The sequence below is a fragment of the Chrysemys picta genome, chromosome 8 (assembly GCF_011386835.1).
Source record: "Chrysemys picta bellii isolate R12L10 chromosome 8, ASM1138683v2, whole genome shotgun sequence".
Lineage (NCBI taxonomy): Eukaryota > Metazoa > Chordata > Testudines > Emydidae > Chrysemys > Chrysemys picta.
In genome coordinates this window covers 54,797,306-54,823,339 of record NC_088798.1, presented here as the reverse complement: position 1 = coordinate 54,823,339, position 26,034 = coordinate 54,797,306, and the positions used below count along the sequence as shown (strand labels likewise).

General features: G+C 44.4%; 1 protein-coding gene across 1 annotated transcript in view; it reads left to right on the top strand.

The window, feature by feature from the left end:
* LAMC1 (laminin subunit gamma 1) overlaps positions 1 to 26,034 on the top strand; it is a 131,183-nt gene that overhangs the window by 100,206 nt on the left and 4,943 nt on the right. Inside the window, exons 5-26 of the mRNA XM_005290743.5 lie at positions 2,942 to 3,130; positions 5,668 to 5,785; positions 5,938 to 6,036; positions 6,147 to 6,283; positions 8,455 to 8,577; positions 8,684 to 8,873; positions 9,204 to 9,316; positions 11,337 to 11,558; positions 11,751 to 11,939; positions 14,309 to 14,554; positions 14,975 to 15,128; positions 15,586 to 15,728; positions 16,459 to 16,637; positions 16,899 to 17,055; positions 21,059 to 21,264; positions 21,920 to 21,999; positions 22,447 to 22,584; positions 22,819 to 22,963; positions 23,761 to 23,910; positions 24,342 to 24,456; positions 25,033 to 25,232; positions 25,596 to 25,754. Coding sequence (XP_005290800.1) covers positions 2,942 to 3,130; positions 5,668 to 5,785; positions 5,938 to 6,036; positions 6,147 to 6,283; positions 8,455 to 8,577; positions 8,684 to 8,873; positions 9,204 to 9,316; positions 11,337 to 11,558; positions 11,751 to 11,939; positions 14,309 to 14,554; positions 14,975 to 15,128; positions 15,586 to 15,728; positions 16,459 to 16,637; positions 16,899 to 17,055; positions 21,059 to 21,264; positions 21,920 to 21,999; positions 22,447 to 22,584; positions 22,819 to 22,963; positions 23,761 to 23,910; positions 24,342 to 24,456; positions 25,033 to 25,232; positions 25,596 to 25,754 — 3,452 coding nt within the window. The remainder of the gene's footprint in view (positions 1 to 2,941; positions 3,131 to 5,667; positions 5,786 to 5,937; positions 6,037 to 6,146; positions 6,284 to 8,454; positions 8,578 to 8,683; positions 8,874 to 9,203; positions 9,317 to 11,336; positions 11,559 to 11,750; positions 11,940 to 14,308; positions 14,555 to 14,974; positions 15,129 to 15,585; positions 15,729 to 16,458; positions 16,638 to 16,898; positions 17,056 to 21,058; positions 21,265 to 21,919; positions 22,000 to 22,446; positions 22,585 to 22,818; positions 22,964 to 23,760; positions 23,911 to 24,341; positions 24,457 to 25,032; positions 25,233 to 25,595; positions 25,755 to 26,034) is intronic.

The window sequence follows — 26,034 nt, the reverse complement described above, 5'->3', positions numbered from 1 at the left end:
CCATGTAGTTACAGCGCATGATGGGTGGGATTTTCTAAAACACGTCAGTGACTTAGGAGCATAAGTGTCTCACTGACAGATCCATGGGGTCTGGTCTATGCCACAGCCTGTAACCAGTCCCTTGAGAGTGACCTGTTTAGTGTGCCAAACTCCCAGGGTTCATGCAGTTCCACAGGGGCACATCCATGGCCTCCAAGACTGGGCCTTCAGGCATCTTTGATCCCTGTCTCTCCATGGCTCCTTGCAGTGAATTCAGCCAAGCCAGACTCCTGTGAGAGGCTTGTGCTGTACCCCTTCAGGGCTCAATGCTCTCGGTGAGTATTTGCTGTGACACCAGGCAGCCTCTTCAAAACAGAGTAGGATTTATTAGTCACCTGACATAGAGAATCTGAAGGTCCTTAGTTCAGCAAAGAGTGGCAAAGTTAAGTCTATAGTCTATCCTGGCCAAGCCAGTGCAAAAAGTTTTCCAAGCTGCTGTGGACTCCATTTCTGGCTCTGGCTCTTTGTCAGGTCAAGGTGAGAGCTACTAAGTCCCACCAAAAGCCAGCTCTTAACCCTGCATTCTGACACATCTTGGTCCATTGTTCTCAAGCTGAGGCCCCTGGTCTGCCTTCCTGCCAAGAGGTGGGAGAAAACCTCCTTCCTCTGGGTTGTTGGTTGCTAGATGTCAATGTCTTGGCTGTGGGAGTTTCCCATTGTCTTTTTCCAGATTCTGTATTGATACGGGTTAGTTTCAGCAGGCTCCAGCCAGTTCCTTAATGACACATTCATTCCACTCCATACAGTGACATGACACAACAGCCATGCCTCCTGTTCTGTCCCAAGAGCAGATTTAACCCCCTTTTCACCCACTGTGTAGCAAGGCAAAGCATGGGGGAAACTGAGGCACCCATCAGCATTATAAAAATATTACAGAAAATTTTCCCTTCATCACTGGGACTTGTGCTTGTAAGTCACTTAGGCAAGACTTTCAAAAGTGCCTGTTACATTTGGAAACTACCCAGTCCGCACAAAATGGATCACTTCAACTAAACATTTGAATAATGTAGAAGTTTGTAGCAAAGCCTTATCATAGTGAAATCCCAAATTTCCAGAGAAAAAGGACCAGACTCATAGGGTCTTGTTCTGAGATAGAGCTAAAACTTAATAGACATCTCATTTGGTTATCAAGAATGTAATGGAAATGTAATGTAGGACCCAAGGTCCTTTTGTGACAGAACCCATTAATGTAGGTATGTTGTTACCATTTATTTTTTGTATTGTGGCACCACATTGGGTGCTCAGTCAGGATTTGGGTACCATCGTGTTAGGTGCTATGCAAACAAGTTAGGTCCCTGCCTCAGTCTAGTATAAAAATATAGTAAATGCAATTGGCTGAGCACACCCAGAGTAGAACTGACCCAGCAACTTGTTTAAAGAGGTTGGGACTTTGTTTTAGGGATGCATTTGAGTCCTAGCCATGGGGAGTCCCTTTTCTGGAAAAATGGATAGTTTTTGGTCCTGCATGGCATCCTAGTTCAGCATAAGTTATTTTACACTAACAAAGATTTTGTGCCATTCTTCCTCAGGACGACCCAAAGAAATATGCCCAAGTGTCTCATGGTTCTTAATGAACACAATAATGACGTAGCTCTGAACTCCATTGCCATGAAGCAGAAGATTGCTTAGCTTCTGGAAATAGGGTGCAGAAAGATATGTGAAGGCTGAGTCTTGTGCTTATCAGTAGAAATACTTCACAGAATTGCTAGAAACTCCCATCCGAACTCCATCAGTATCACTGACAGATCCCTAACATGGGGTGTGTTCTTATAGTAGAACATCTACTGAAGAATAGAATTGTGTCATCCAGTAGTTGCATACCACAAAATTATATGCACATGGTGCTTAGAGGGCCCCCAGAAGAAAGAGAAATGGGATTGTTTCTGGTGTGCAGCATACTGCAGGTCCTAATGAATGCAGTGGCCTTTTAACTGAAGAGTTCAGTTAGTATTCAGTGACCTCTTCCCTTTGCAGTCAGAGTTCTTGATCTCCAGAATATACTCAGACTTCATCCCGGTCCAGGCTATTGCAAAGGTGCAGTGGTTCTAATGTATCTCTTAAAAATAAGCCAATTTATTCGTGCGGTCTTCTGTTAGGAGCTATTGCGCCTCGTAGTTTACTTACGGGGTGGAGGGTGGAAGACTTTCAGACAGGAACCTTCTTCCTGTCTGACTGTATATTAGTATTAAAAGTTCCCAGTTGTTGATACAAGTCCTGTGACTTCAATTGACAGCCCACTGAAACCAATGTCTTGTCTACCTCATTCCCTAGACATAAAAATCTCTCTGCATGAGAGGGAGAAGAAACTTTTCTCACAGGCCTTTCTGGAAGGCTTGTGTCACTGTTATCTTCTCTCACTGTTTTGCATGCCTGAAATAGCGTTACTGTGTGGGAAGGCAGCAGGAAGCTGTAGCCCAGCTGGCAAGGGAGCAGCATGGAAACTAGTATTCCTCCTGACATACATAGAAAGCAGTGTTTTTTCAACAGAGTATTTGTTAAGACTAGCTTCTTCCACCTAGCAGAGGGAAGGAAACCAAATACTTCTGGCCCGTGCTGCTGTTTTCATTGATTGGAATGGCAAGAGCAGCGTTGTTTAGATTCCATCTGTCTTTGCTGATTAAGTCTGTGTGTACCAGCAGTACCTACATCCCTATCACACATTAACACAATCTCTCTGACTCTTTGACATCTGCTTTTCCTTCACCCCAGATTAATTTCTAACTCATTTTGTTTTTGTTGCATTGCTCTCTGATATAATAACCATGTACATCTTCTCCTGGACCAATCACTCTTCTGCTGACTTTCCTACACCTTGTTTCTGGGGCAGGTCTAGTATTGTAGGTGAGAGTAGGATACCTTCCTATGGATATGAATTGATTTAACCTTGTGCTTTTTCCCACAGCCTGTAACTGCAATGGGCGGTCACAGGAGTGTTACTTTGATGCTGAACTGTACCGCTCCACGGGTCATGGTGGTCACTGCATTGGCTGCTTCGATAACACTGATGGTGCCAACTGTGAAAGGTGCCGGGAGAACTTCTATCGCCTTGGAAGTGAGGAAGGATGTTTACCATGTAACTGTAACGCTGTTGGTAAGTCAGGATGCAGAATCTTCCCTCCTGTAAACTTTAAAAAAAAAAAAAAAAAAAGTGCACAACATATACTATTTCAGCTTAGAATTGTTAAGTAACCTGCTCATATTTTGATCTGATATCTTCAAGGAAAATGCACGGCAGCCAAGATCATAGACTTTAAGCAGATACAATACATATACAATAGTTCCTTTTCAAATACATTCTAGAAGGGCTTTTTCTGTATATTAGAACATGCTGCAGTGATGGGCAAGGCCCTGGACACACCCAGTAGGTGGAACTTTGGAGCTGTTGCAGTCCAGCAGAATTTTTTCAAATCATCTAGGTATCCAAAAGCAACATTTTGAATACCTTGTTTTATTAAAGGGTGAATGAACTAAGACATTTGTGGTAGTGTATCTAAGCACCATAAAATGTGAACCAAACTAACTAACTTTTAAAAAAACTCTTTTAAAGGAAAGTCAAAATACTCTACTCTGGATATTTTTTTTTAAGAAAAAATTTCTGTCATAAGAACAAATTAATAGTAGTCAAGCAAATTACCTGACCTGTATTGGGATCAGTCCCACAAATAATAAGAGGAATGGGGAAAACAAAAGGGTAGTGGAATCTAAGGTAAGAGCTGATAATCCAAAATAGACCAGCTGAAATAAATTACGTCTGGCAGAGTCCCTCACTAGCTGCCTTGAGAGCATGTTGCAAGCGCTATCTCCCTATGAACTCCAGAAGGGAAGTTCCACATTCAAAAAACTTTTGACCAAGAAAGGCATGCCCACGCCCTTTTCTTCCCTGCCTCCACCCTCAAACTTTCCCTGAGCTTTATATTAAGATCAAGTCAGGCCAACTGTAAATGCCAAGTAGGGACATGGGAAGAGAGGTGATTGCTCAGGTATGTGGGGGCAAATTACAAAGGTCTTTATAACTTAATACTAAGCCCTTGACTTGTAGCCCAGGATATGTTGGCATCCAGTGTGTATTAAGTATGTGGAGTTGATTTAGGATGATATTTTTATCTACGTAATGTTTTTATAAACAATTATAGACTGGATCACACAGGGAGTTTAAACTTTGAATGTATATAGGAAAGGTTTTGTGAGTCCTTCACTCTTAATTATTCTGTCTGGTTTAATCCTCTTATAATTGTTTCACTTGCTGTTACACACAGCTTTTTAGTGCAGCCTGAAATGGAAGGCAGAAACCATTCCTTTTTATACATAAAAAGTTGCGTTATATTACATATTTGTTCACTTACTAGCCCTTAGAACACTGACATTTTCCCAGACTGCTAGCCAAACAAATGCCTGGGAGAAAACATTCTGTCTTCAAAGAATTAAAGAAGCTGATTAAACTGTGTCTTCAGGACCAAACTCAGGGAGCATGTTTGTATCCCTTTCACAAGGGGAAAAAAAAAGGTCAAAATTTTCATTCAGATGCAATTTTATAAAACGTAGCTTTAAGACCATTCCTTGCTACAAATGTGAGGCTTGTTCATGTGTTCCTCTACCAATCCTCCTCAATACTATTAGGTTTAGCATTCAAAGTCTATCAGTGTGATGTATAGCGGTTTCTTAGCATTTACATTCTACCAGTATGACGTACGGCATGTGAGCTGTGTGAGGCCAAGTGTTCCTTCTCAGTGCTCTTGTCATCTGGCCTCCTGATAGGGAGGAGGAGAAGTTTGAGCTGTTACAGCACTGTGTCCTTTAGGAGCTCACTCCCTGACCACAGACAGCAAAAGAGAAGGCTGACCTGGCCAAGAACAGCCCATGTTCAGGAGCCTATCTTGCAATATAGGAAAGTTGGGGAGAGCCCAGGCTGGCTGGAAAAAGGAAACCTACATGTAGACAGTCTGCCCCAGAGCATGGGCTAGGAGAGGGGGGCCTATTGGGCATTATCTGTGTGTGAACTAGCAGCACTTGTAGACTTGGTGGGGCTTGAGAAGTGGGAGAACCAAGGAAGAAAATCTGTATGTGAAGGGAACTAATCCGGGGGTACCTCGGCAAAGGGGGAAATGAAGATGATTGGGGTGCAGAGAAGAGACTTGAGAAAAGGAGGGTGGGGACAAGAAGACTGCGAGTGCTATACTGAGGGAAGGATAATGAGAAGGCATGGGATAAACTGGAGATGCAGAGATAACAGTGAGAATGGAAGAGACAGTAGGGAGAAAACCCAATGAAAAGGAGCAAAAATGGTACAAGGAGAAAATGAGAATAGAAGTGGGAAATGGGAGAGAGGAAAATGGAAAGAAAAGCAAAACAAGTGCAAGGTCAGTACAGCTTTATTTCAGATGCACAGATGTAAAGATATGATTTGAGTGATGTCATGGGAGTACACGTTTATGAACAGTCATGTAAATCAGATGCTGCCCGTAGGCTCTTGGCAAGTTTTCATTCTAGACCTTGGAGTGATACATCACTGTTCTTCTGTTCCCTCTCCCTGCATATCCCCCAAAGCTCTCTTAGCATACAGTTTGATCTGCAACAGCTCATGTAATCACACGCTCTATTAAAGTTCCCTTTTTTCTCCTGTTCCCATAGGCTCTCTCAGCACTCAGTGTGATAACTATGGCCGGTGCAGCTGCAAACCAGGAGTGATGGGAGATAAATGTGACCGATGCCAGCCAGGGTTCCATTCCCTCTCAGAGGCTGGGTGCAGGTAAGGGATTCTTTTCCTGTAGTTAAAATAGAGGGTGAAGGAGCTACTGCTCAAGAGGGGAATGTGTGAATTTTCCTGTAAACTTTCTTTTCTTCTGGTTTCTGTACCCAGTTCTCAATGAGTTTCTTTCTCCTCTCCACTGTCTCCATCAGGCTGTGTTCATGCAATCCTGCTGGCAGCACAGATGACTGCAGTATTGAAACAGGGCGATGTACCTGCAAGGACAACGTGGAGGGATTCCACTGTGAGAGGTGACTTGCCCTTTCAGTAGCTCTGTTGCATATGTCTCAGGAGTGTTCTTGGTCGCTGTGTGTTTTGAAAAAAGATGAAGAAATAACTTCTTACTCTTGCTCATTTTTAGATGTAAACCTGGATTTTTCAATCTGGATCCAGCCAATCTGAGGGGCTGCACCCCTTGCTTCTGTTTTGGTCACTCCTCGGTCTGCACCAATGCCGTTGGCTACAGTATCTACAGCATCGTCTCCAACTTCCAGACTGGTAAAGACAGATCTTCCTTTGACTTCAAGGCTGTGCTGTGGACTTCAGTCTAAAAATTGACTCTTTCCTTCTGCTCCTCTTCCCCTTTCCCTGTGCTGGGTTACTGTAGCCAAGGCATTCAAATTGTAGGTACCTAAATATGTAGTATCACTTTCGGAAGTGCTGAGTACCTACAATACACATTAAAGTCAATAGGAGGTGCTCGGTGTCTTCAAACATCAGACAGTTTTTATTTAGGTGGCCAAATATGGATTTAGATGCATGACTTTAGGCTTGAAATGTTTTAATGTATATGTGTACTGAGGATGTAAACACTTCTCTTTACGCTTAATGCCGGCAGCTAGGGGAAGGCATTTGCTCAATTTGAGAACCTAGCCAAAAGTTTGGGCTTCTAAACTTTATAATATAACAACTCTTGGGGTTCGAGTTCAGTGTGATTTTGGCAAAATGTGGCTTCTGGCTGCTTCCTGTTGTTTTCATTGGTAGTCCTAGAATCAGGGCAGGACCCACTTTTCGTACAATCTCTTTTTGCTTTCATGCAGCAGTAAGCTGTATGGGCTGCTATGCAGCTTGGAAATCATGTTTCTTAATTAAAATTCTCCTGGAAAAAAAAAAATGTTTAACGGAAGCCTGAACTTCAAAGTATGAAAGTCTCTACAAATTTCACAAAACCCCAGATATTTGCATGTTCTCCCATCCCTACTTAGTATTACGGTTTTTCTGATGATAGAGCGGTTTAAAAACTCTGCTCTTTGAAAGTTAGAGAAAATGGTGGGCATAACGTGCGTGAAGTTAGCACTTTGTAAGTTCTGGGTTGAACTGGTAACATAGCATTTTTTCTTTGTAAAAGGGTGGAAACAATGACACAAACTTCCTAATGCATGTTAGCACCAGTGCATAAAATGTAAGCTAGAAATTCCCTGGGTGACACATTGTGTTCCGTGCGTGATATGGTATCTGTGATGGGTTCGGTCACAGAGTCCCCCTTGGGACTGTCACTGATGTGCTGAAATTACCTCTGAGCCAGTTTTCCACTGCCAGCTTGGGACTCCAGAACCCTGCCTTGTTGAGCCAGACATGCTTGTCTGCTGCAAAACAGACCCCGATCTGGTCCACGCCCCCAAAGCTGCAGACTTTAACCAAAAACTGCTCAGCAAGTCACTTATCTCCAGTACCCAGACACCCAGCTCCCAATGGGATCCAAACCCCAAATAAATCTGTTTTACTCTCTATAAAGCTTATAGAGGGTAAACTCATAAATTGTCCACCCTCTATAAAACAGATAGAGAGATATGCACAGCTGTTTGCTCCCCCGGGTATTAATCACTTACTCTGGGTTAATTAAGAAACAAAAGTGATTTTATTAAGTATAAAAAATAGGATTGAAGTGGTTTCAAGCAATAACAGATGGAACAAAGTAAGTTATCAAGCAAAATAAAACAAAACACGCAAGTCTAAGCCTAATACATTTAAGAAACTGAATACAGGTAAATCTCACCCTCAGAGATGTTCCAATAAACTTCTTTCACAGACTAGACTTCTTCATAGTCTGGGCTCAATATTTTCCCCTGCTACAGTTTTTGTTAGTTCCAGCTCAGGTGGTAACTAGGGGTTTTCTCATGACTGCCAGCCCCCTTTGTTCTGTTCCACCCCCTGTTATAGCTTTGGCACAAGGCGGGAGTCTTTTCTCTCACTGGGTCCCCACCCCTCCTTCTAAATGGAAAAGCACCAGGTTTAAGATGGATTCCAGTACCAGGTGACATGTCCTGTGAGACCCCCAAGCCTCCATTCTTTCTGGCCTGACTCACGAATACAGGAAGGCTTACAAGTAAACAGAGCCATTAACAACCAATTGTTTTAGTTAATGGGAGCCATCAAGATCCTACACCACCCTTAATGGCCCACACTTTTTGCATAATTACTATAGGACCTCAGAGTAATACTTCATATTTCTAGTTTTAGATACAAGAATGATACATTCATACAAATAGGATGAACACACTCAGTAGATTGTAACCTTTGTAATGATACCTTACAAGAGACCTTTTGCATGAAACATATTCTAATTACATTATATTCACACTTATATACATATTTTCATAAAACATATGGAGTGCAACATCACAGTATATACCTTATGGAGCATTTCCCCTCCTAAATCTGTATTTCAGGGGAGGAAGAGTGGCGTGCTGAACAGCGAGATGGCTCTGAAATTTTACTCCAGTGGAGTGTGGAAACCCAGGACATCTCTGTTATCTCAGACAGCTATTTCCCCATCTATTTCATTGCACCGGGTAAGTAGAGTCAGAGACGAGGTTCTCTCTAAAAATTCACCACATTACCATATAATAAATCTTCACTTTTCTGCCCCTAATTATGAGAGTTTCGTTTCTATTTCAGGCAAGTTTTTGGGCAACCAGGTTTTGAGTTATGCTCAAAATCTGACCTTCTCCTTTCGGGTGGATAGGCGGGACACTCGTCTCTCTGCAGAGGACCTGGTGCTTGAAGGGGCTGGGCTTAGAGTATCTGTACCTCTTATTGCTCAGGGCAATTCCTATCCTAGCGAAAACACAGTGAAGTATGCCTTCAGGTGAGTGAGTGTTCCCTGTAACATGGAAAGAGTCGGGGCTGACTGGAGAGGAAGGAGAGTAATTGCTGTAACAGGAATCTAGCCTGGGGTGGACAGTGTTCTCAGAAGGGACAGTAAGAAAACCGGAACTGTTAAAGTTGTTTTTTCAAAATGGAATTCATAATCATGCCATCAGATGAATGCAGTGCATATGGTCTAGTAGTACTACATACTTATATCCTAAATGTGTTGTAACAGCGTATAATTGCTCGAATGGTCCATTGAAAGAGCACGTCCATCAGCATGTGAAAGCTGTAAACATAGAAAATGATACATGCCTCTTCTCCATAGGCTCCATGAAGCAACAGATTACCCGTGGAGGCCTTCTCTTACCCCATTTGAGTTTCAGAAGCTGCTTTACAACTTGACTTCTATCAAGATCCGTGGAACATACAGTGAGAGAAGTGAGTCATTCCACTACTTGGGAAAGTGGGTCTAGGGATGAGACATGGTGTGGTTTCCACAACAGCTGTATATGGGAGAGGTGCAGATTATCTCACTGCTGCAGAATGGCAGTGGCCAGCATATTTCAGATCCTAATTATAAATACCTACGGGTGGTTGGTTGTCAGTCCATGACTCATGCTTTGCATCAGTCTGCCTTATGACATCTTGTTTCCTGGGCCACTTGCAGGGTACCTACTGTCACTGTGATATGAATCCCTTGCAGGAGGCCAAGGATCCACAGTCTCTGTTCCTTTGGGCTTTAAAAAAAAAAAAAAAAAAAAAGACTTCAGCATTTTTGTCATGACCATGCATAGAGCTGATTAATGAAAATCTGGGAGCAGACCAGATTCACCCCAGAATTCTGAAGGAAGTGGCCGCAGAGATGCCAGGATTCTTTAACACAGGGGTGGCCAACCTGTGGCTCTGGAGTCACATGCGGCTCTTCAGAAGTTAATATGCAGCTCCTTGTATAGGCATCGACTCTGGGGTTGGAGCTACAGGTGCCAACTTTCCAATGTGCTGGGGGATGCTCACTGCTCAACCCCCGCCCCCACTCCACAGACCTTGCCCCCACTCCACCCCTGCCCATCCCCTCCGCTGAGCCTGCCGTGCCCTCGCTCCTCTTCCCCCCCCCCTCACTCCCACCCCCAGAGCCTTCTGCACACCACGAAACAGCTGATCAGGAAGTGGGGGAGGGAGGAGGAGGCGCTGATCGGCGGGGCAGCCGGTGGGCGGGAGGCACTGGAAGGGAGAGAGCTGATGGGGGGGGGGGGCTGCTGACGTATTACTGTTGCTCTTTGGCAATGTACATTGGTAAATTCTGGCTCCTTCTTAAGCTCAGATTGGCCACCCCTGCTTTAACGAGTGTGGCACCTACTCTACTGCTATTACACTTGTAATGTAAAGAGGAAAGAGACAGGAAAACACAAAACGGATGAGAGATAATTGTTCTTAGTGGGAAGGGCCTGATCCCAAAACCTCCCCATTTTACAGAACCTCTGTTTACTTCAGTGGGAGTTCCACATAAAGAGGTGCTGTGGGAACTGGCTGTGATTAGGGACAGAACATCGATGGCCTTGAACACCGTTGAGAGATTTTCATGCTAAAACAAATAGATTAAAAAAAATTATGAACGTTTTAGATTGGGGAATCTACAAGGAATTTGAAGTGGAATTTGTTTACACAAGAGGAATGTACCGATAATAAAATAGAGGGTAGGAAGTTGGCAATGTGACTTATCTGATGAGCATTCCAGCTGCTGCTACTATCCCATGATATGTGGGATTCTGTTTGGAGTTCTAGAGCTGTTACACTAGAGCAAATATCCTTACGTCAACATATAACAATCATTTTACATCTGTCATAGAACTCTGCCTAAGAGGAATTACTAGGGAAAGTCACCTTAAGGTACCAATGGGAGGTGCCTTTGGAGGAGAAAAACCCAAAAGAGTGGGCAGAGGGATGTCTAGGTAGTTTCTTCTTTCTCTTACTGTGAAAGTGTGGTTCTGATGAAGAATCCACTGCATAAATTTTAAAGATTCAAGAGGGCTTGTCTGTCCTTGTAACAGGGAAGGTTAGGAACCATTCTTGGTTTCTGAATGGAACTATAAACAGTGCGCACACACAAGGCATGATTTTTACTGCCAAAATGTATTTACACAAATTGTGTTCTTTGCATCCTGCTATGTTTTGTATGGTGGTTGTTTGGCAAGCTGTCAGCTCTACATACCTGTGTATCTCATCCATAGGGAACCGCCCTCTCTGCTTTCTGGCCTTTGTTCTCTCTGGGTTACTTGGCATCCTTCTCGCGTCAACCTAAGCAACTGCTGACTTTCCTGCTGAAGTAATAGCAAACACATCTCTTCCGACACTGGGTGGTCTATCTCTGATTTGTGTGTTAATATATTGTATTGGGCTCGTATCATACCATTTTTCCTGTGTGGGTAATTAAATGCTTCTCTTCCCAATCTCTTTCCAGGTGCTGGATACCTGGATGATGTCACTATTGTGAGCGCTCGTCCTGAGCCTGGAACCCCTGCAACCTGGGTGGAGAGCTGCACCTGCCCAGCAGGATACCATGGGCAATTCTGCGAGCACTGTGCCCCAGGTTATAGGAGGGAGACACCTAGCCTTGGGCCATACAGTCTGTGTGTGCTGTGTACCTGTAATGGGCACAGTGAGAGCTGTGACCCAGAGACTGGTAAGGAGGAAGACTGGGGGCAAAGGGGGCAGCATGAGGAGATCTGATTTTTTTGTTTTAATTTTTTTTCTTTCTGTGTGAGGAATGGGATGGGGATAGTGACTGGAACAATATTAAAAACATATCCTGGTATTTTTCTCTCCCCTCCTCCCCCCCCCAAAAAAACAACCCACCCACCCCCAAAACCCACAGGTGCTTGCGACTGCAGAGATAACACTGCAGGCCCTCACTGTGAGAAGTGTAGTGATGGGTATTACGGAGATGCAACTACAGGCATTTCCTCAGACTGTCAGCCATGTCCATGTCCAGGGGGCTCCAGCTGCGCCGTAGTGCCCAAGACTAAGGAGGTGGTGTGCACCAACTGTCCTGCTGGTACCACAGGTGCGTTCTTTATTCAGAGCTTCCACATCCCACCTGCCCAGAGAGAGCCTTCTTACACCAGGTCTGCTGCTTTGCACAGTGAAGAGAGATGAGCAGAACTGATCCCTTCTGTATTTTGTGGTTGCTTTTTTCTTAGCAGACAGCTTGGTAACTAGTATTGAGCTCTTTGTTGCCATAATTCTTGGGATTCTATGAACTGAAAAAAGCCAAATGTTTCTCTTTCCTGAATGGAGAAACTGAGATTTAGTCTGAGCAAAGTCTGAAAATACTTGGGATACACGAGCCGTGATCATTTCTGATACTGAGCACTGTTAATCCTGTGGAGCTGGGTGGAAAATGGGATAGTCACTAAAACAGGCATGAGAGCTGTTGAATTTTTATGTTCAAATCAGGATAAAATTAGAGGGCATATCTTCTCTCTGCCAGTCTGGCAGACATTGCATGTTGTTTGCTGCAACAGGTTTGTTCTGCCTTGGAAGCCATAGGCTGCAGTGATTCATCAGGACAGGTCAACTTATGTACAAATCCATATTGTTTTTTACAACCTAAAACAAATGTCTCAACAGATATATATCTTATTTTAAATAGTAAATTGTAAAGCAGATGATGGTGGTAACCCTTTAAGTAAAGCTCTTCTTGTCTATCTATAATCAGCAAATACAACTCAAAGTGGCAGGCCTTCAGCTGAATTTAGGCTTGACACCAGGGAGTCAAAAGTAGAGGGCCCTTTAAATGCTTACAAACACTTGGCTAGATGACTGCCTCTGAGTCCCTGCACTGGTTTGTTGTATCTGCTCAAACACAAGAATATGCCATCTCCAGATCAGCTTGGGGGAGTTGCACAGACATGCAATAGATTGATTTTTTTTTTTTCTTTTTGATTGTGTGTTTTGTTATTGGCTCAAACTGCTAAGTTCAGATCTAGATCCAGATTGCCTTAAAGATTCAGGCTTATCTTTATTTATTACTGCCACATCTGGCATGCCCACACTAGTCAGTGCTGAGCCTGCTGGGCTCTGCTGCTCTCACCTCCCTCCCAGTGTGTCCTCACTTATGGTGAAGTGATTGTGAGGTGATGGAAGGGAAAGGGGGAAGTTTGCATGTGAAAGAGCTGCCTGAGAAGCAGAACTTTTAGCTTGCGTCGGGCGGTCTGGCAAATCTTCTGTGGTTTCCATCCCCGTCTTAAGGGGTACGACAGATCAGAGTCACCACTAACATCTTAGTAGGACCTTGGGAAGCGGGGGAAGAGTATTGAGCTGTTTTGTGCAGGTAGTTATAGTGAGGGAGAAACTAGGGACAGTTTTTCAGGTGCTGCCTAGGGAGGCCAAGGGGCTGAATTGTGTATTTGTGACTGCCTAGGGTGGGGAGCTGCAGTCACTGCAGGGCTGTCTTCTATATGGAGTCTTCTGTCCTTGTTGCAGCATCACAGCCTCCTGTAATGGAAATGGCTGGTGGGTCTCCATATATCTGTCTGCTTGCTTTAGCTGATCTCAGTTGTTACAATTAATAGAGGCAGGCATTTTTTGTATTTTATATTTTGGAACTTAGTCTGTGCTGGAGTATAGATTAACTCGTGTGTTAAGTCTGGAACAGGTTGGAGAATTGTGATATTAAAGTGGCACAAAATTATGACAAACGTGCAGATTGCAAAATTAGTGGCTTTTTAGTCCAGTGTTTTTCAATGACTGGTCTGTGGACCAGCACCGGTCCCTGAGATCTCCCTGACACACTTTAGGAAGGGAGCAAAAGGGTCTCTGGTATCTAAATGGTTGAGAAACGCTGTTTTAGACTTTTCAAGTGGACAGAATACTGAGAAAAACCGTATGTGGAAAGTTGTGTATTAGTATCTCATTGGCATGTTTCTTAAGAACAAATCAGAGTATTTTTGGAGTGACACAAAGGTTTTTAAATCGCAGTTTAACTGGAAATCCAAAGGTAGCTTTAACTATTGGAGGTTGTGACTGACTCCTCCATTGTAGTGCTTTGAAGCATGAGCTCTTCCTGGTCACTTCACACCAGACAAGGAAAAAAGTGATGAGGGACTCACTTTGCAGGAGAGGCTGTAGGGTAGTGGTTCTCAAACTTTTGTACTGGTGACCTCTTTCATATAGAAAGCCTCTGAGTGCGACCCCCCCCCCCCCTTATAAATTAAAAACACTTTTTATATATTTTAAACCATTATAAATGCTGGAGGCAAAGCGGGGTTTGGGGTGGAGGCTGACAACTCGCGACCCCCCCCAATGTAAGAACCTTGTGACCCCCTGGCGGGTCCTGATCCCCAGTTTGAGAACCCCTGCTGTAGGAGAATCCAGGTTTACCTTGTAACCGCTGGCTGCCTACTGTGACATGTATGCTTGTCCTGCCCCCAGGTAAAAGATGTGAGCTATGTGATGACGGCTATTTTGGAGATCCACTTGGTGAAAATGGCCCTGCCAGGCTTTGCCGTCTCTGCCAGTGCAGCGACAACATTGATCCCAATGCCGTGGGGAACTGTAACCGCTTGACAGGGGAATGCCTGAAATGCATCTACAACACAGCTGGCTTCTACTGTGACCGGTGCAAAGATGGTTTTTTTGGGAACCCCTTAGCCTCCAGCCCTGAGGTTAAATGCAAGGGTAAGTGCCTTTCTCAACTGTTTCACATGAAAATCAGAACCCTTTTCATGGCTACAGATGCCCCTTCCTATGGCACATCCTTGGAATGATTGAACGTTTTGGCCCCACAGATCTGTCCTTTTGTGGTCTGTCTTGGCCTGACATCATAATAGGGAAAATGTCAGAACTCCGATTTTGGTGCTGCATACAGACCTATCAACTGCAGTGCTAGATTTCATACTATACTGATGGTTATGGCTTGATAAAATGGCGTTGCTGTAAGCCTATCGAGTGGCCTGTCACAGTGTGAGCATTGTATGTGGTATGGCGGTGCAGCTTACGATTTGAATTCATGAGCTATCTGGCATGTTTGGAGGTTCCAGTCTAATGCTGGTATTCTGCTAATTACTGGGAACATGTTCCCCTTTCCATCTCTGGCAGCGTGCAGTTGTAATCCTTATGGCACAGTAAACCAGCAGACAAACTGCAATCAAGTAACTGGGCAGTGTGAGTGCCTGCCACGTGTCACTGAGAGGGACTGTAGTGCCTGTGAGCCTGGCTTCTACAACCTACAGAGTGGACGTGGCTGTGACAGGTGAGGTTAGCCTGCAACTGTGGCAGCAAGTATGTTTTTCGGGGGGAACCATACTTAACCCTGATTTCAGCATCCATAACCGGTGGATGGGATTTTCTATGAACAGTGATAGGGCAGGAGGAGAGGATTAGTCATAGAGCAGATCTGATAAGGGTTCTATAGAGAAGGGTAATTTATAAATAGAAACCATGTTGTAATTACAGGCAAAGACTGGTAGGTGAGGGTTCTGGATCCCATTCCTAGCTCAGTCCCTTTGTGATCTTGCACAGTTCAGTTAATTTCTGTGCCTCGCTTTCCATATCAGAGACAGGCACAGCAATACCCACCTCACATGGAAGGTGTAAGGCTTACTGCTTGCATAGGACCTCTGAGATCCTCAAATGAAAGGTGAAAGTGCAGCCTATTGGTTTTTGATGGGTTTTTTAATTGTCACTTGAAATATCGTCTCCTTCAATAGGTGCGACTGCCATCCGCTGGGTTCCACCGATGGCCATTGTGACATACAAACAGGGCAGTGTGAGTGTCAACCAGGCATCACCGGGCAGCGCTGTGAGAGATGTGAGGTCAACCACTTCGGATTCGGACCTGAAGGCTGCAAACGTAAGTGGTGGGTTGGAGAAGGAGGGGAAGTGGAAACGAACACAATGTGTCTCTGTTTTCTCATCCTCTCCTTGCCTGCCAGCTGCTGCTTTCTTCTCACTTCACCAGCCCCATGTTTAATGTGACAAACAAGGATTGTCTTATTGTGTCCACATCCCGGACAGAGGGTGAGACCTGGTCCCAGTGAGGGTGTTTGAATCTTGATTTATTTGTAAGAGGTTTTTTTCTGTCTCTGGGGGTCTCTGATTGCATTTACTTGTAGACATCTACTTCTTTTTGGCATAAACACTTGCTCTGAATATTTTTCCAGAACAGTTCTGTTTTCTGCTCTCTAAGCTTCTGCGTCTCTACTCTGGAATGTGCCCGTAAGTTGCTGACTCAGTCCTGAGAAGAAACAAAGTGTAAATGTGATACAAATATAGGGCTGGATCTACATCATCTTTCCAACTTCCTAGTTACTGTGAGAGCAAATTAACTATTTGCAGATCATTCTAATGAGATGGACCAATACAGAGAGGTCAGTTTGTGGGGCACTGGTGTGAATAGTGTCTCAAACTGAGAAGTTACATCTTGCGCTTTGCCTGATACAGTGCACAGAAGTGTCAAGCCTCAAACTGTGTGCTGGTGCCCTGCTGTGTTGTTCTTTCAGAGAATAGTCTGCAGTTCAGAGCAGTTCTCAGTCTCTTTTTCTCCCAACCAGTCTGATTCCCATGCTTTAACTTTTATGCAGCATGTGACTGTGACACCGAGGGCTCTCGCTCCCTGCAGTGCAAGGAGGATGGTCGCTGTGAATGTAAGGAAGGCTTTGTGGGGAGCCGTTGTGACCAGTGTGAAGAGAATTATTTCTACAATCGGTCCTGGCCTGGCTGTCAAGAATGTCCTGCGTGCTATAGATTGGTTAGAGATAAGGTAAGACCTGCAATGTAACGCTCCGCTTGTCTCCTATTACTGCTGGAGGCTGACAAACACCAAGTAGCATACCCCTCTGCTGCTTGCTGGGGGATGAACTCTTCTGAGAGAGACAGACATGGATCTAGATCTACTTGCATGGAGATTCTCACATGGTGTCTGAGCGACACCTCCTGGAAGCTGAAACAACTGACCAGTACTTTGTGTCTCAGCTTTTGGAAGGAGGCGGTTTATTTCTGTCCCCCTATCTCCTTTGCTTAGGTGGCAGAACAACGCGAGAGGTTGCAGGAACTGGAAAATCTTATAGCAAACCTTGGTACAGGAGATGAAACGGTGACTGATCAGGCCTTTGAGGACAGACTGAAGGAGGCAGAGAGAGATGTCATGGACTTGCTCCGAGATGCACAGAACAGCAAAGGTAGGTTGAACTGATCTGACAAAGGGTGCCATGGAGCTAACGATTTGCTGTATTCCACTACCCTCCATTAGAGGAGCAAAGCTTCTTTTTGTTATTGTATAATTTGCATCAGGAGTTGTGAACATTTCAAAACACTGTTGAGGAAGTGTGCATGGGGATGGTTGTATTTTATTCCTGACAATATTCATGGCTCTGTGTAATAAACAAAAATAAAGAGCTGTCTAAAACCGACAAAAAGACAACTGGCCCACTCAGAGGAGAGACTAATTTAAAGAGGCTTTTACTTATTAACTATGAAAATCTTTCTGCTTGTTTAAAAATATACACATACCTACATTAAGGGTATGTCTATTTTCATAGTATTCACCAGTAGCAATGTTGCTGCTGTTGCTCATAGCTTTCCCAAAATAATTTTGTTGGGCCTAAACATTCCTTGTTTGGTCTTAGCCCAGAGATGAATAGGTTATGTTTTCCGGGTTTGTTCAAGCTCTGTTCTCTGTAGGTTCTTGTGCTGCCCTCATCACCATAGCATGTCTGCGTCTTTCAGCAGTTTGCTAAGTGACGTGACTTACGGTGGGTATATGCATGTTTTTAAATATACATGTTGTGCGTTTGTTAGAGAAGACAGTTGTCAAAGAAACACACCTTGAGCTTGGAGCAGAAAGGAATGAGACTTGTGGTGGTTCTTAGTTCCTGTGCAAGTTTGTTCCATAGTCTCAGTACAGCCTTGAAAAAAGCTCTGTTTTCTACACGGACAAGCTTTACCCTCTTGGTAGAGAGTTCCACGGTGCCCAAGGAGCTGAATTGTCGACCATGGTCTTCATCCTGGAGCTTTTGGCAATCTTTAAAAGATATGCTGGGCCCAGGCCGTTGAAGGTCTAGAAGATAAGGATTGTGGGTAGCCAGTATAGAGAGCCAAGGACAGGTTTGATGCGCTTCTAGTAGCCTCTGTTGAGGATGACACATGCTGCAGAATTTTGTGCTAGTTAGGGTTTCTTAGGGGCTGATAGCTTCATCCCCAGGTGTATCACATTGCTATAGTCCAGGCAGGCAGTGACAAAGGTGTGTATGACCAAAGCCATGTCGCTGTCTGCTAGGATGGAAAAGAGCCTCCTAGCCAACCAGAGATGGTAGAAAGCACTACTCACAGGTGCTGTTGTGCGAGAGCTTAGTGTCAGTGAGAAATCCAGGGGTACTCCTAAACTACACTCTTAATTGACCAATTGTGGGTGTTTGCCTTCAACCAAAGGAGACTGCGCCATGGCTGCACATTCTTCTATATGCTTTCCTCTGCCCACCGGCATCACCTCTGTCTTGCTTGGGTTCTGCTTCAGTCAGCCACTGTTCATCCATGAGCTGATCCCATGCCAGTGCTGAAGCCATATTGGTGGCCGTGGTGTGGTCAAGGGTATCCGCTTCGGTCAGCCTCTGTATCATCTGCATGGTGCTGGCACCTGAGTCCATGTCCTCTGACCAATTCAAGACACACTCACCAGCCAAGGAGGTCGTAGTTTGGATTGACAGGTGTTGGTCTGAGACTCTTATAGGGTGTCCAGCACTACATGAGTGATTGCACTGAACTCTGGGACTAAAGGTGGACTGTGTGCTGGCCGGCATAGGAGGAGCAAGTCCATGCTGTCTGAGAAACCTTCCCAAAGGTGCACAATCATTTCAGAAATTAGGATAATAGTTCTTCGTAGTGCTTGGTGCTGGATCTATATGACCTGCTTACGTAAGTGATTTGAGTGCACAGGTGGCTCATAGGATTGGGTCTTTGGTTGGTTTGTTTCCCAGTCCTCACTTGAGGAGGTAAATAATTCCCCTTTTACAAAACTCAATTCAGTGTTTAAATGTTCAGCATTGTTACTGTTTGGGGGAGTCTTGTGGCTCCTTAAGACTCTAAATAGCTTGACCTTTGGCATGCAGGGTCACTTTACCTTTGGGGTCTCCTAGGGTATGTCTACACAGCATTTTGAAGCTAGTGGGAGCCTCAGGCTTGGGATAGTGGGGCTCATGCTGGTGCGCTAAAGATAACAGCACTTCAAAGTTGGGGCTTGGGCTTGGGCTTAAGCCACTGGGGCCTCGGGAGGGCTGAGCTCCAGCCCGAGCCAAAGCTTCAAAGTGCTGTCTCCAAAGGTGTCTGTAGAGTGCTAGCATGAGTCCCACTTCTCCTCAAGCCTGTCCATCCGGGCTGGGAGGCTCGTTCCCATTCAGTCCAAAATGCTGTGTAGACATACCTTTAGGTTACCTGCATCTCAGGAAAGGCTGTGCAGCTAAAGTGCACTAGTGTAGCAGGGAGAGCTCTGGGCTTTTTTTGCTTTTTTTGCTGCTCTCTGAAATAAAGAAAAGGCAAATTAAATGCAGAAACTGTTAGTTCACCATTAAAGTTGAGAGAACGGGTACTCAACAAAACCTCATGTCAATTTCCTGCAAACACGTTAATTTGAACACTTTGTGCATGTGTAGTATTTTCTATCTGAATATGTAGTTTAATAAATGAAAACTTGTTAAATGTTCACATTAAAACATCCAGGATGTGTAATGTGGCCAAGGCAACGTTGCTATAGAAACCTTAACTCTTGGATTTCCTGAGGAGTTTTGTTTTGTTTTGTAGTTGATTTATCAGCCTTCATGTTGCTCTTATTTTTTTAAATTAATCTCACTTTATGCACAGAATGTGTATGTGTGTTTATAGGACACAATATTAAGATAATGTGAAGGGTCTGGTTTAAAAAACCCAAAACCTAGTTAAGCTCTCTCCTTGGGGGGCCCTACTGTGTCTTGGTATTCTACCATATCCATATGATTAGTCACTGTTTCAAGAATTGTAATAGTATTATCTTACTTATCAGTTTTAGAATTAGGGCAGGGTTTGGGGAGGCCATGCAGAGGTTTCTACCTCCTATAGCATTGCAGAACCCAGATCCAGAGGGGCGCTCTACCCAGCCACGTGATTGGGAAGTCTTTAGGGTGGGGAAGGCACTAGGCTGGTGAATCTGTTGCTGTGTAGATCTCCCAGCTGTTACTCTCCTCCTTGTGGAGCAGGAGAACAAGCTGTAGAGGCTGTTGCATCTCAGGTATGCAGTAGTGGTTGCAAAGCAGCTTGGGAGCCTGGGGGTGAAGATTCCTTATTCTCTGCCTCTATGTGCAGCAGAGAGCAGGGCATGGCTTGCCCCTTTATCTGTGCATTTTTTGATAGAATTTGAACCTAATACCGTTTTCAAACTGGGGCACACACCCTTGAGAGGGGTGGAGGAACATTTTGGGGGGGGTTGTGCCAGCCCTGTGTGGTGGGGCCCGGGCATCACCTCCACCCCGTGACTCACCTCCAGAGACCATTGCATGCACCTTCCTCCACCCTAAAAACCCAAGTAGGGAGGGGCAGAGGGGCAGGTATTGGCCATGCCCTACTGGTGCAGCCTGGCTGCAAGGTTGAGGAAGCTTTGGCTGTGCCATTGGTCATTTGAAACTTTACAGGTGTAGGTAATATAATTAAAGTTGTGTTAAGGTCTCTGTTAGGTTTATCAAGCATATTTTTGCATAAGTCTATTTTTGTCTGGGTAGGGGGGTGCAACCAAAAAATGTAACTCAAAAGGGGGCTCAGCTCCAAAATTTGCAAACCGTTGCCCTATTAGAATAGGGGAACAAATGTTTCATGCTTTGAACATAATTCATTTGAAAAGCAACTATCCACCTCCTTTATGTGCCAGGTCTTGCATTCAAAATTCTGGCCAAATGTGCTCACAAACGCTTATTGATCTGCAGGGGCATTAGAAGGTAGAGGCGTCTTCATTTCTTGTGGTTTTTATGCACATTCTCGTAATGACTTGGATTGTAAACCGATTACCCTCTCATTAAAAGGCTCTTCTGGACCCCTTTCAACAAGGGATTAACCTACCAACATGTTGCAGACGGCAGCGACTTACCAAATGTTTTATTTTTGCAACTCATGCTCCCAGCGTAATTAATTTTGCTTCCTCCCTTTTTATGTTGTTCGCCTCAGATGTGGATCAGGGCCTGATGGATCGTCTCAAGGAAATTAACAGCACTCTGGCAAGCCAGCTTGGCCGATTACAAAACATCCAAAATACAGTGAGGGAGACTGAAGGCCTAGCTGAGCAAGCCCGAGACCGGGTGGAGAGCACAGAAGACCTGATTGAAGTAGCTTCTAATATGCTAGAGAAGGCAAAGATGGCAGTTGCCAATGTGGTGAGTTTTTTGTGACAAACTCCCTAATGTGTAGTGTCTTCCATTTTTGTGAGTAGAATAAGGTTCTTAATGTCTTGAGTACATTTCTCGTCCCTGCCCCTCATCACAAACTAGCACTAAGCTTGGGTTGTAACATTGTGTGTTTAACATCATAGAGAATCTCATAAATCTGGGGATAAGTTTTGTTAGTGTGTGTGTGTGGCACAAACAAATGAGAAAAATATTACTAGTTGAAAGGAAACTCTTGGTATTCTTCATAGTTTTAAATTTTTTTACTTGCTGTTTATAACAGCGCTTGATTCGGAAACATGTATATCTTTGTACAAATTTTGTTGTCTCTTCCATTGTACCCTGGGTGAGCTGTGTATATCCCAGTACTCATAAACAACCCTAAAGGACGTCAGTAACCACTTTGCCTCCCACTGTGCTCCCCAATCTCTCTCTCACATGCACACACTCACACATCCTAAACACAATCTTGGAGCATTTGTTTTTGGGGAAGAACCCATGCAAAAAATCACACAGACTTTGCAAACTAATATAAGAAATGAGAAATAGAGCAGCCACATTAAGTCTGCAACCCGTGACTGTGAATAATTAAAGTGACAATCGAGAAAATAATAGCTTCTGAAAGGATGTTTGATTTTGCTTTCAGTCCATTACCCCACCAGTCTCCAATGGTGACCCAAACAACATGACTCTCTTGGCAGAAGAGGCTCGTAAACTGGCTGAACGGTAAGGCCCTGTGTGCCAGTACAAAACATCAATGTAAGGGTAGGACACTTGTTTTTTGCCTTCTTGAGGGCTCAGTGGGCCCCTGCTGGGAAATGGAAGGCTAACCTTAATTTGCTTGAAACGGAGCAAGCCTCCTTTTGCTCAATATGAAGTTGCAGCTGCTTGGATCAAAGATGGGGTATTGAATTCTGGGACCTGTAGTCATCAGAGCTTTATATGAGTATTACTGACAAGGGCAACCTTTGGCCTAAACACAATGTAAAATCATAGTAATACCCTGCAATTGCCCTCACAAGCTTTACTGGTATGTTGGCAGTGGGTTGGGGAGGCAGAACCTCTTTATTAGCACCCTAATTGTGGTACTGGGAGAGGAAGGGCAGTGGTAGGTGGGAATAAAATTGGCTGGTAATTCTAATTAGATTATTTTCCCTCTGTAATATTGCCCAGACACAAACAAGAAGCTGACGATATTGTGCGCATAGCAAAGGCAGCAAATGATACATCCACAGAGGCATATACATTGCTATTGAAGACACTGGCAGGAGAGAACCAAACTGCGAGTGACATAGATGAGCTCAACAGGAAGTGAGTCAGTAACAGAAAGCAGATTATTCTCCCTTTGGTTTGAGTGGGGAAGGGGGATGGTGCTTAAAACAAGATGTCATCTGTACTTTGGCTGGTGGGAGATACCTGCTTTTAAGCAGTAGGTTTCGTGTGAGTTCTCTGTCTTCACTTCTGCCAAGACAGTTTTATCCCTCCTTTGCTGATTCAGTAAAAGAATGAAATCATAGGCTAACTGGATACTCTGTTGTCTCTTAGGTATAATCAAGCAAAGAACATTTCTCGAGACCTAGAGAAACAGGCTAACAAGGTGCATGCCGAGGCAGAGGAAGCTGGGAACAAGGCCCTGCAGATCTATGCTAATCTCACCAGTCTTCCTGCTGTGGACTCCAAGGGTCTAGAGGTATCTGAGTCAAGCAACATGCACAGTGTGTTCAAAGATCAATGGTGGCAAATATCATAGAATGTCAGGGTTGGAAGGGACCTCAGGAGGTCATCTAGTCTAACCCCTGCTCAAAGCAGGACCAATCCCCAGACAGATTTTTGCCCCAGATCCCTAAATGGCCCCCTCAAGGATTGAACTCACAACCCTGGGTTTAGCAGGCCAATGCTCAAACCACTGAGCTATCCCTCCCCCCCCAGACTGATGTGATAAATTACTAATGCCTTGTTTAGTGCTTTGCAAACAATACTGGAGCCTAACACCTGTATGTTTAAGTGCCATGTAATTTTTGTCTGTATGGAATAGTCAGGACCTTGACATTTCAGTCCTCATCAGAAAGAGGCGAACACAGGAAACTGCATGTTTCTCTATTTATCCATTTCTAAAGGATGAAAGACAGAGTCACCCGCTTTTAGAGAACACAGGAATCTCAGACCTAATGCCGAACCCTCTAAGCTGTTCCCTTTCCCATTTTCCCTCCTCCCCTTCCCACCATCACCATACACACACACTAGAAGAGAGTTTGATGTAATCTTTTTGCACAGGGACTGTCTCTGTGTTCTGTATTACATTCAGCACAGTGGGGTCCTGATCCTGTTAGGAATTTTTTAGTATCAAATTAGTAATAACTGAATACTAGGAGTCTAACTGCAGCTTCTGTCTCTTTTGAGCACTAGGAAGTACACAGTGTATCTGTTGTCTCCCACAGTTCTGTTATGTTCACAGAAGCTGGTTTTGTTTCCGATCTCCACATACAGAATGAGGCAAATAAGATCAAGAAGGAAGCAGAGGAGCTGGATCAGCTCATTGACAGGAAGTTGAAGGATTATGAGGATTTGAGAGAGGACATGAAAGGGAAGGAGCTGGAAGTGAAGAATCTCTTGGAGAAAGGAAGGACTGAACAACAGGTTAGTTCTGGGGTGCGCAGGCTCTTACTTCCTGAAGTGACCCTAAGGAAACAAATGACAGACCAGATCTAAGAGATTCAATCATTCTTATGCGTCTAATAACTGACTTTGCGGACATCAAGGTGGGTGGAGAGAGTAAACAGCAGGTTCTGAACACAAGATAGGAAAAGCTTGTGAAAATACACTGTTGTTGAGTTTCTCACTGGAGGGCATGAGCAACAGCGGACTGTGCTATGTTGTGTCATGGGGACAGGTACCCCTCAAATGAATGTGTTATATGGTTGCAGAGGAAGCATAGTCTATCATTGGTAATGAGCCCTTTTTTATACTGGGCTGGGATTTGCAGGGCCACTGGCATGACACATTGTGGCATGGCTAGATCTTGTTCTATAGAAGATGAGAATATGCTGAGCTGTGTTATGTATCTCTAGACTGCCGACCAGCTGCTGGCCCGAGCAGATGCTGCCAAAGCTCTAGCTGAAGAAGCTGCCAAGAAGGGAAGAGAGACGCTAGAGGAGGCCAATGACATTCTCAGCAACCTGAGAGGTATAAGAGAGACTTCTAGGGACCATATCTGTACATGGTTTGTATAATGACCAGGCCTCTTCCATCAGAGGCAGACTTGTTTAGGGAGTTGTGTGGTTTAAGCTCTCGCCCCTGGAAACTAACTTTTCATTCAACCTACATTGACCATCAGCCTACATTGCTAGACTCCACTTATAATTTAGCATCACTATGCAGTCTGCATATTGAGCCTCAATCCCCCCTGATCCGCAGTCACTGGTATTCTGGAAGCTTGGAGCATTGCATTTGCTAGAAGGGAGAAAGCCAATAATAAACTTGTGCAGTCAATCAGTACAAGCAGTCAGTCAGTACATCCTGGGTTAATACCTGTGATACCACCAACGTGTGTCTCTCCTGTAACAGAAACCATAGCACTCCTTTCAAAGGCATTGATCAATTCCCCCTCCCCCCTCCCCAATTCCCTATCGTTCTTCTTCCCTCCAATTTAAAGGTAGCATAGGCTGGGCTGCTTGCTAGGCTGCTGGCTAAGTTTCCTGGCCTGACAAGTGTCTGAGCCTTCCAGAACAGGAGGCAAAACAATGCCTGAATTTTTATCAGATTTTGACAAGCGTGTGAACGATAACAAGACAGCCGCCGAGGGGGCGCTAAAGAAGATTCCTGCCATTACTCGAACCATTGCTGAGGCCAATAATAAGACAAGGCAAGCAGAGCTGGCGCTTGGTAATGCTGCTGATGATGCCAGGGAAGCCAAGAACAAAGCAGATGATGCTGAGAAAATTGCTAATTCTGTCCAGAAGGTGAGACTCACAGCACTGTTTGAGTCACTCTTTGTGAAGTAGAGAAATTAACTGAGTAAATTTCTTTCTGCTCCTGTCTGTCCTGCTGGGACTATGCACTTCCTGCCCTACTGAGTTGTGTTAAGCCCACGGTGAGCTAACATGGTTTTCACTACCCACTGTGTAAACTCCAGGGAGTGAGATTAGTTGGTGTGAAATCTACTGCTGAATTGCGTGGTTGAGCTTGCCTCTCCCATCAGAAATGGCACATACAGCAGAGAAACTTGCCCTGATGCATTATGGGAGAAAGAAAGAAGTGAAGAATTTTCTTTTGTATCCTGCGTGTTCCACCCTTTTTGAACCTTTTATCTACATTGGCCTTAGAATGCTGCCAGTACAAAGTCTGAGGCAGACAAGACTTTCTCTGATGCGACAGAGCTAGACAAAGAAGTGGATGACATGCTGAAACAGCTGCAAGATGCAGAGAAGGAGCTGAAGAGGAAGCAGGAGGATGCTGATCAGGATATGATGATGGCAGGCATGGTGAGTTATTCTAGGAGCTGAATGCAGTGCGTAGGACAGTAAGAAGAGTGGATACTGGTATCCGTGGGTGAGAGTTGGTATGTTGGCTCTGTCATTCTTCGTATCTTATTGACTGTCCTTTTGCAAAAACATCTGGTTTGGGTCTCAAGTCCAGTTAGTGACTTTTTTTCACTAAGTTATGTAAGAGAGAGGGAAAAAACAGGATTAGAATATAATGCCTCTTGTAACTTTAACTATAGAGCACTGCCACAACTTTATAGTCTGGAGACAGACTTCCATG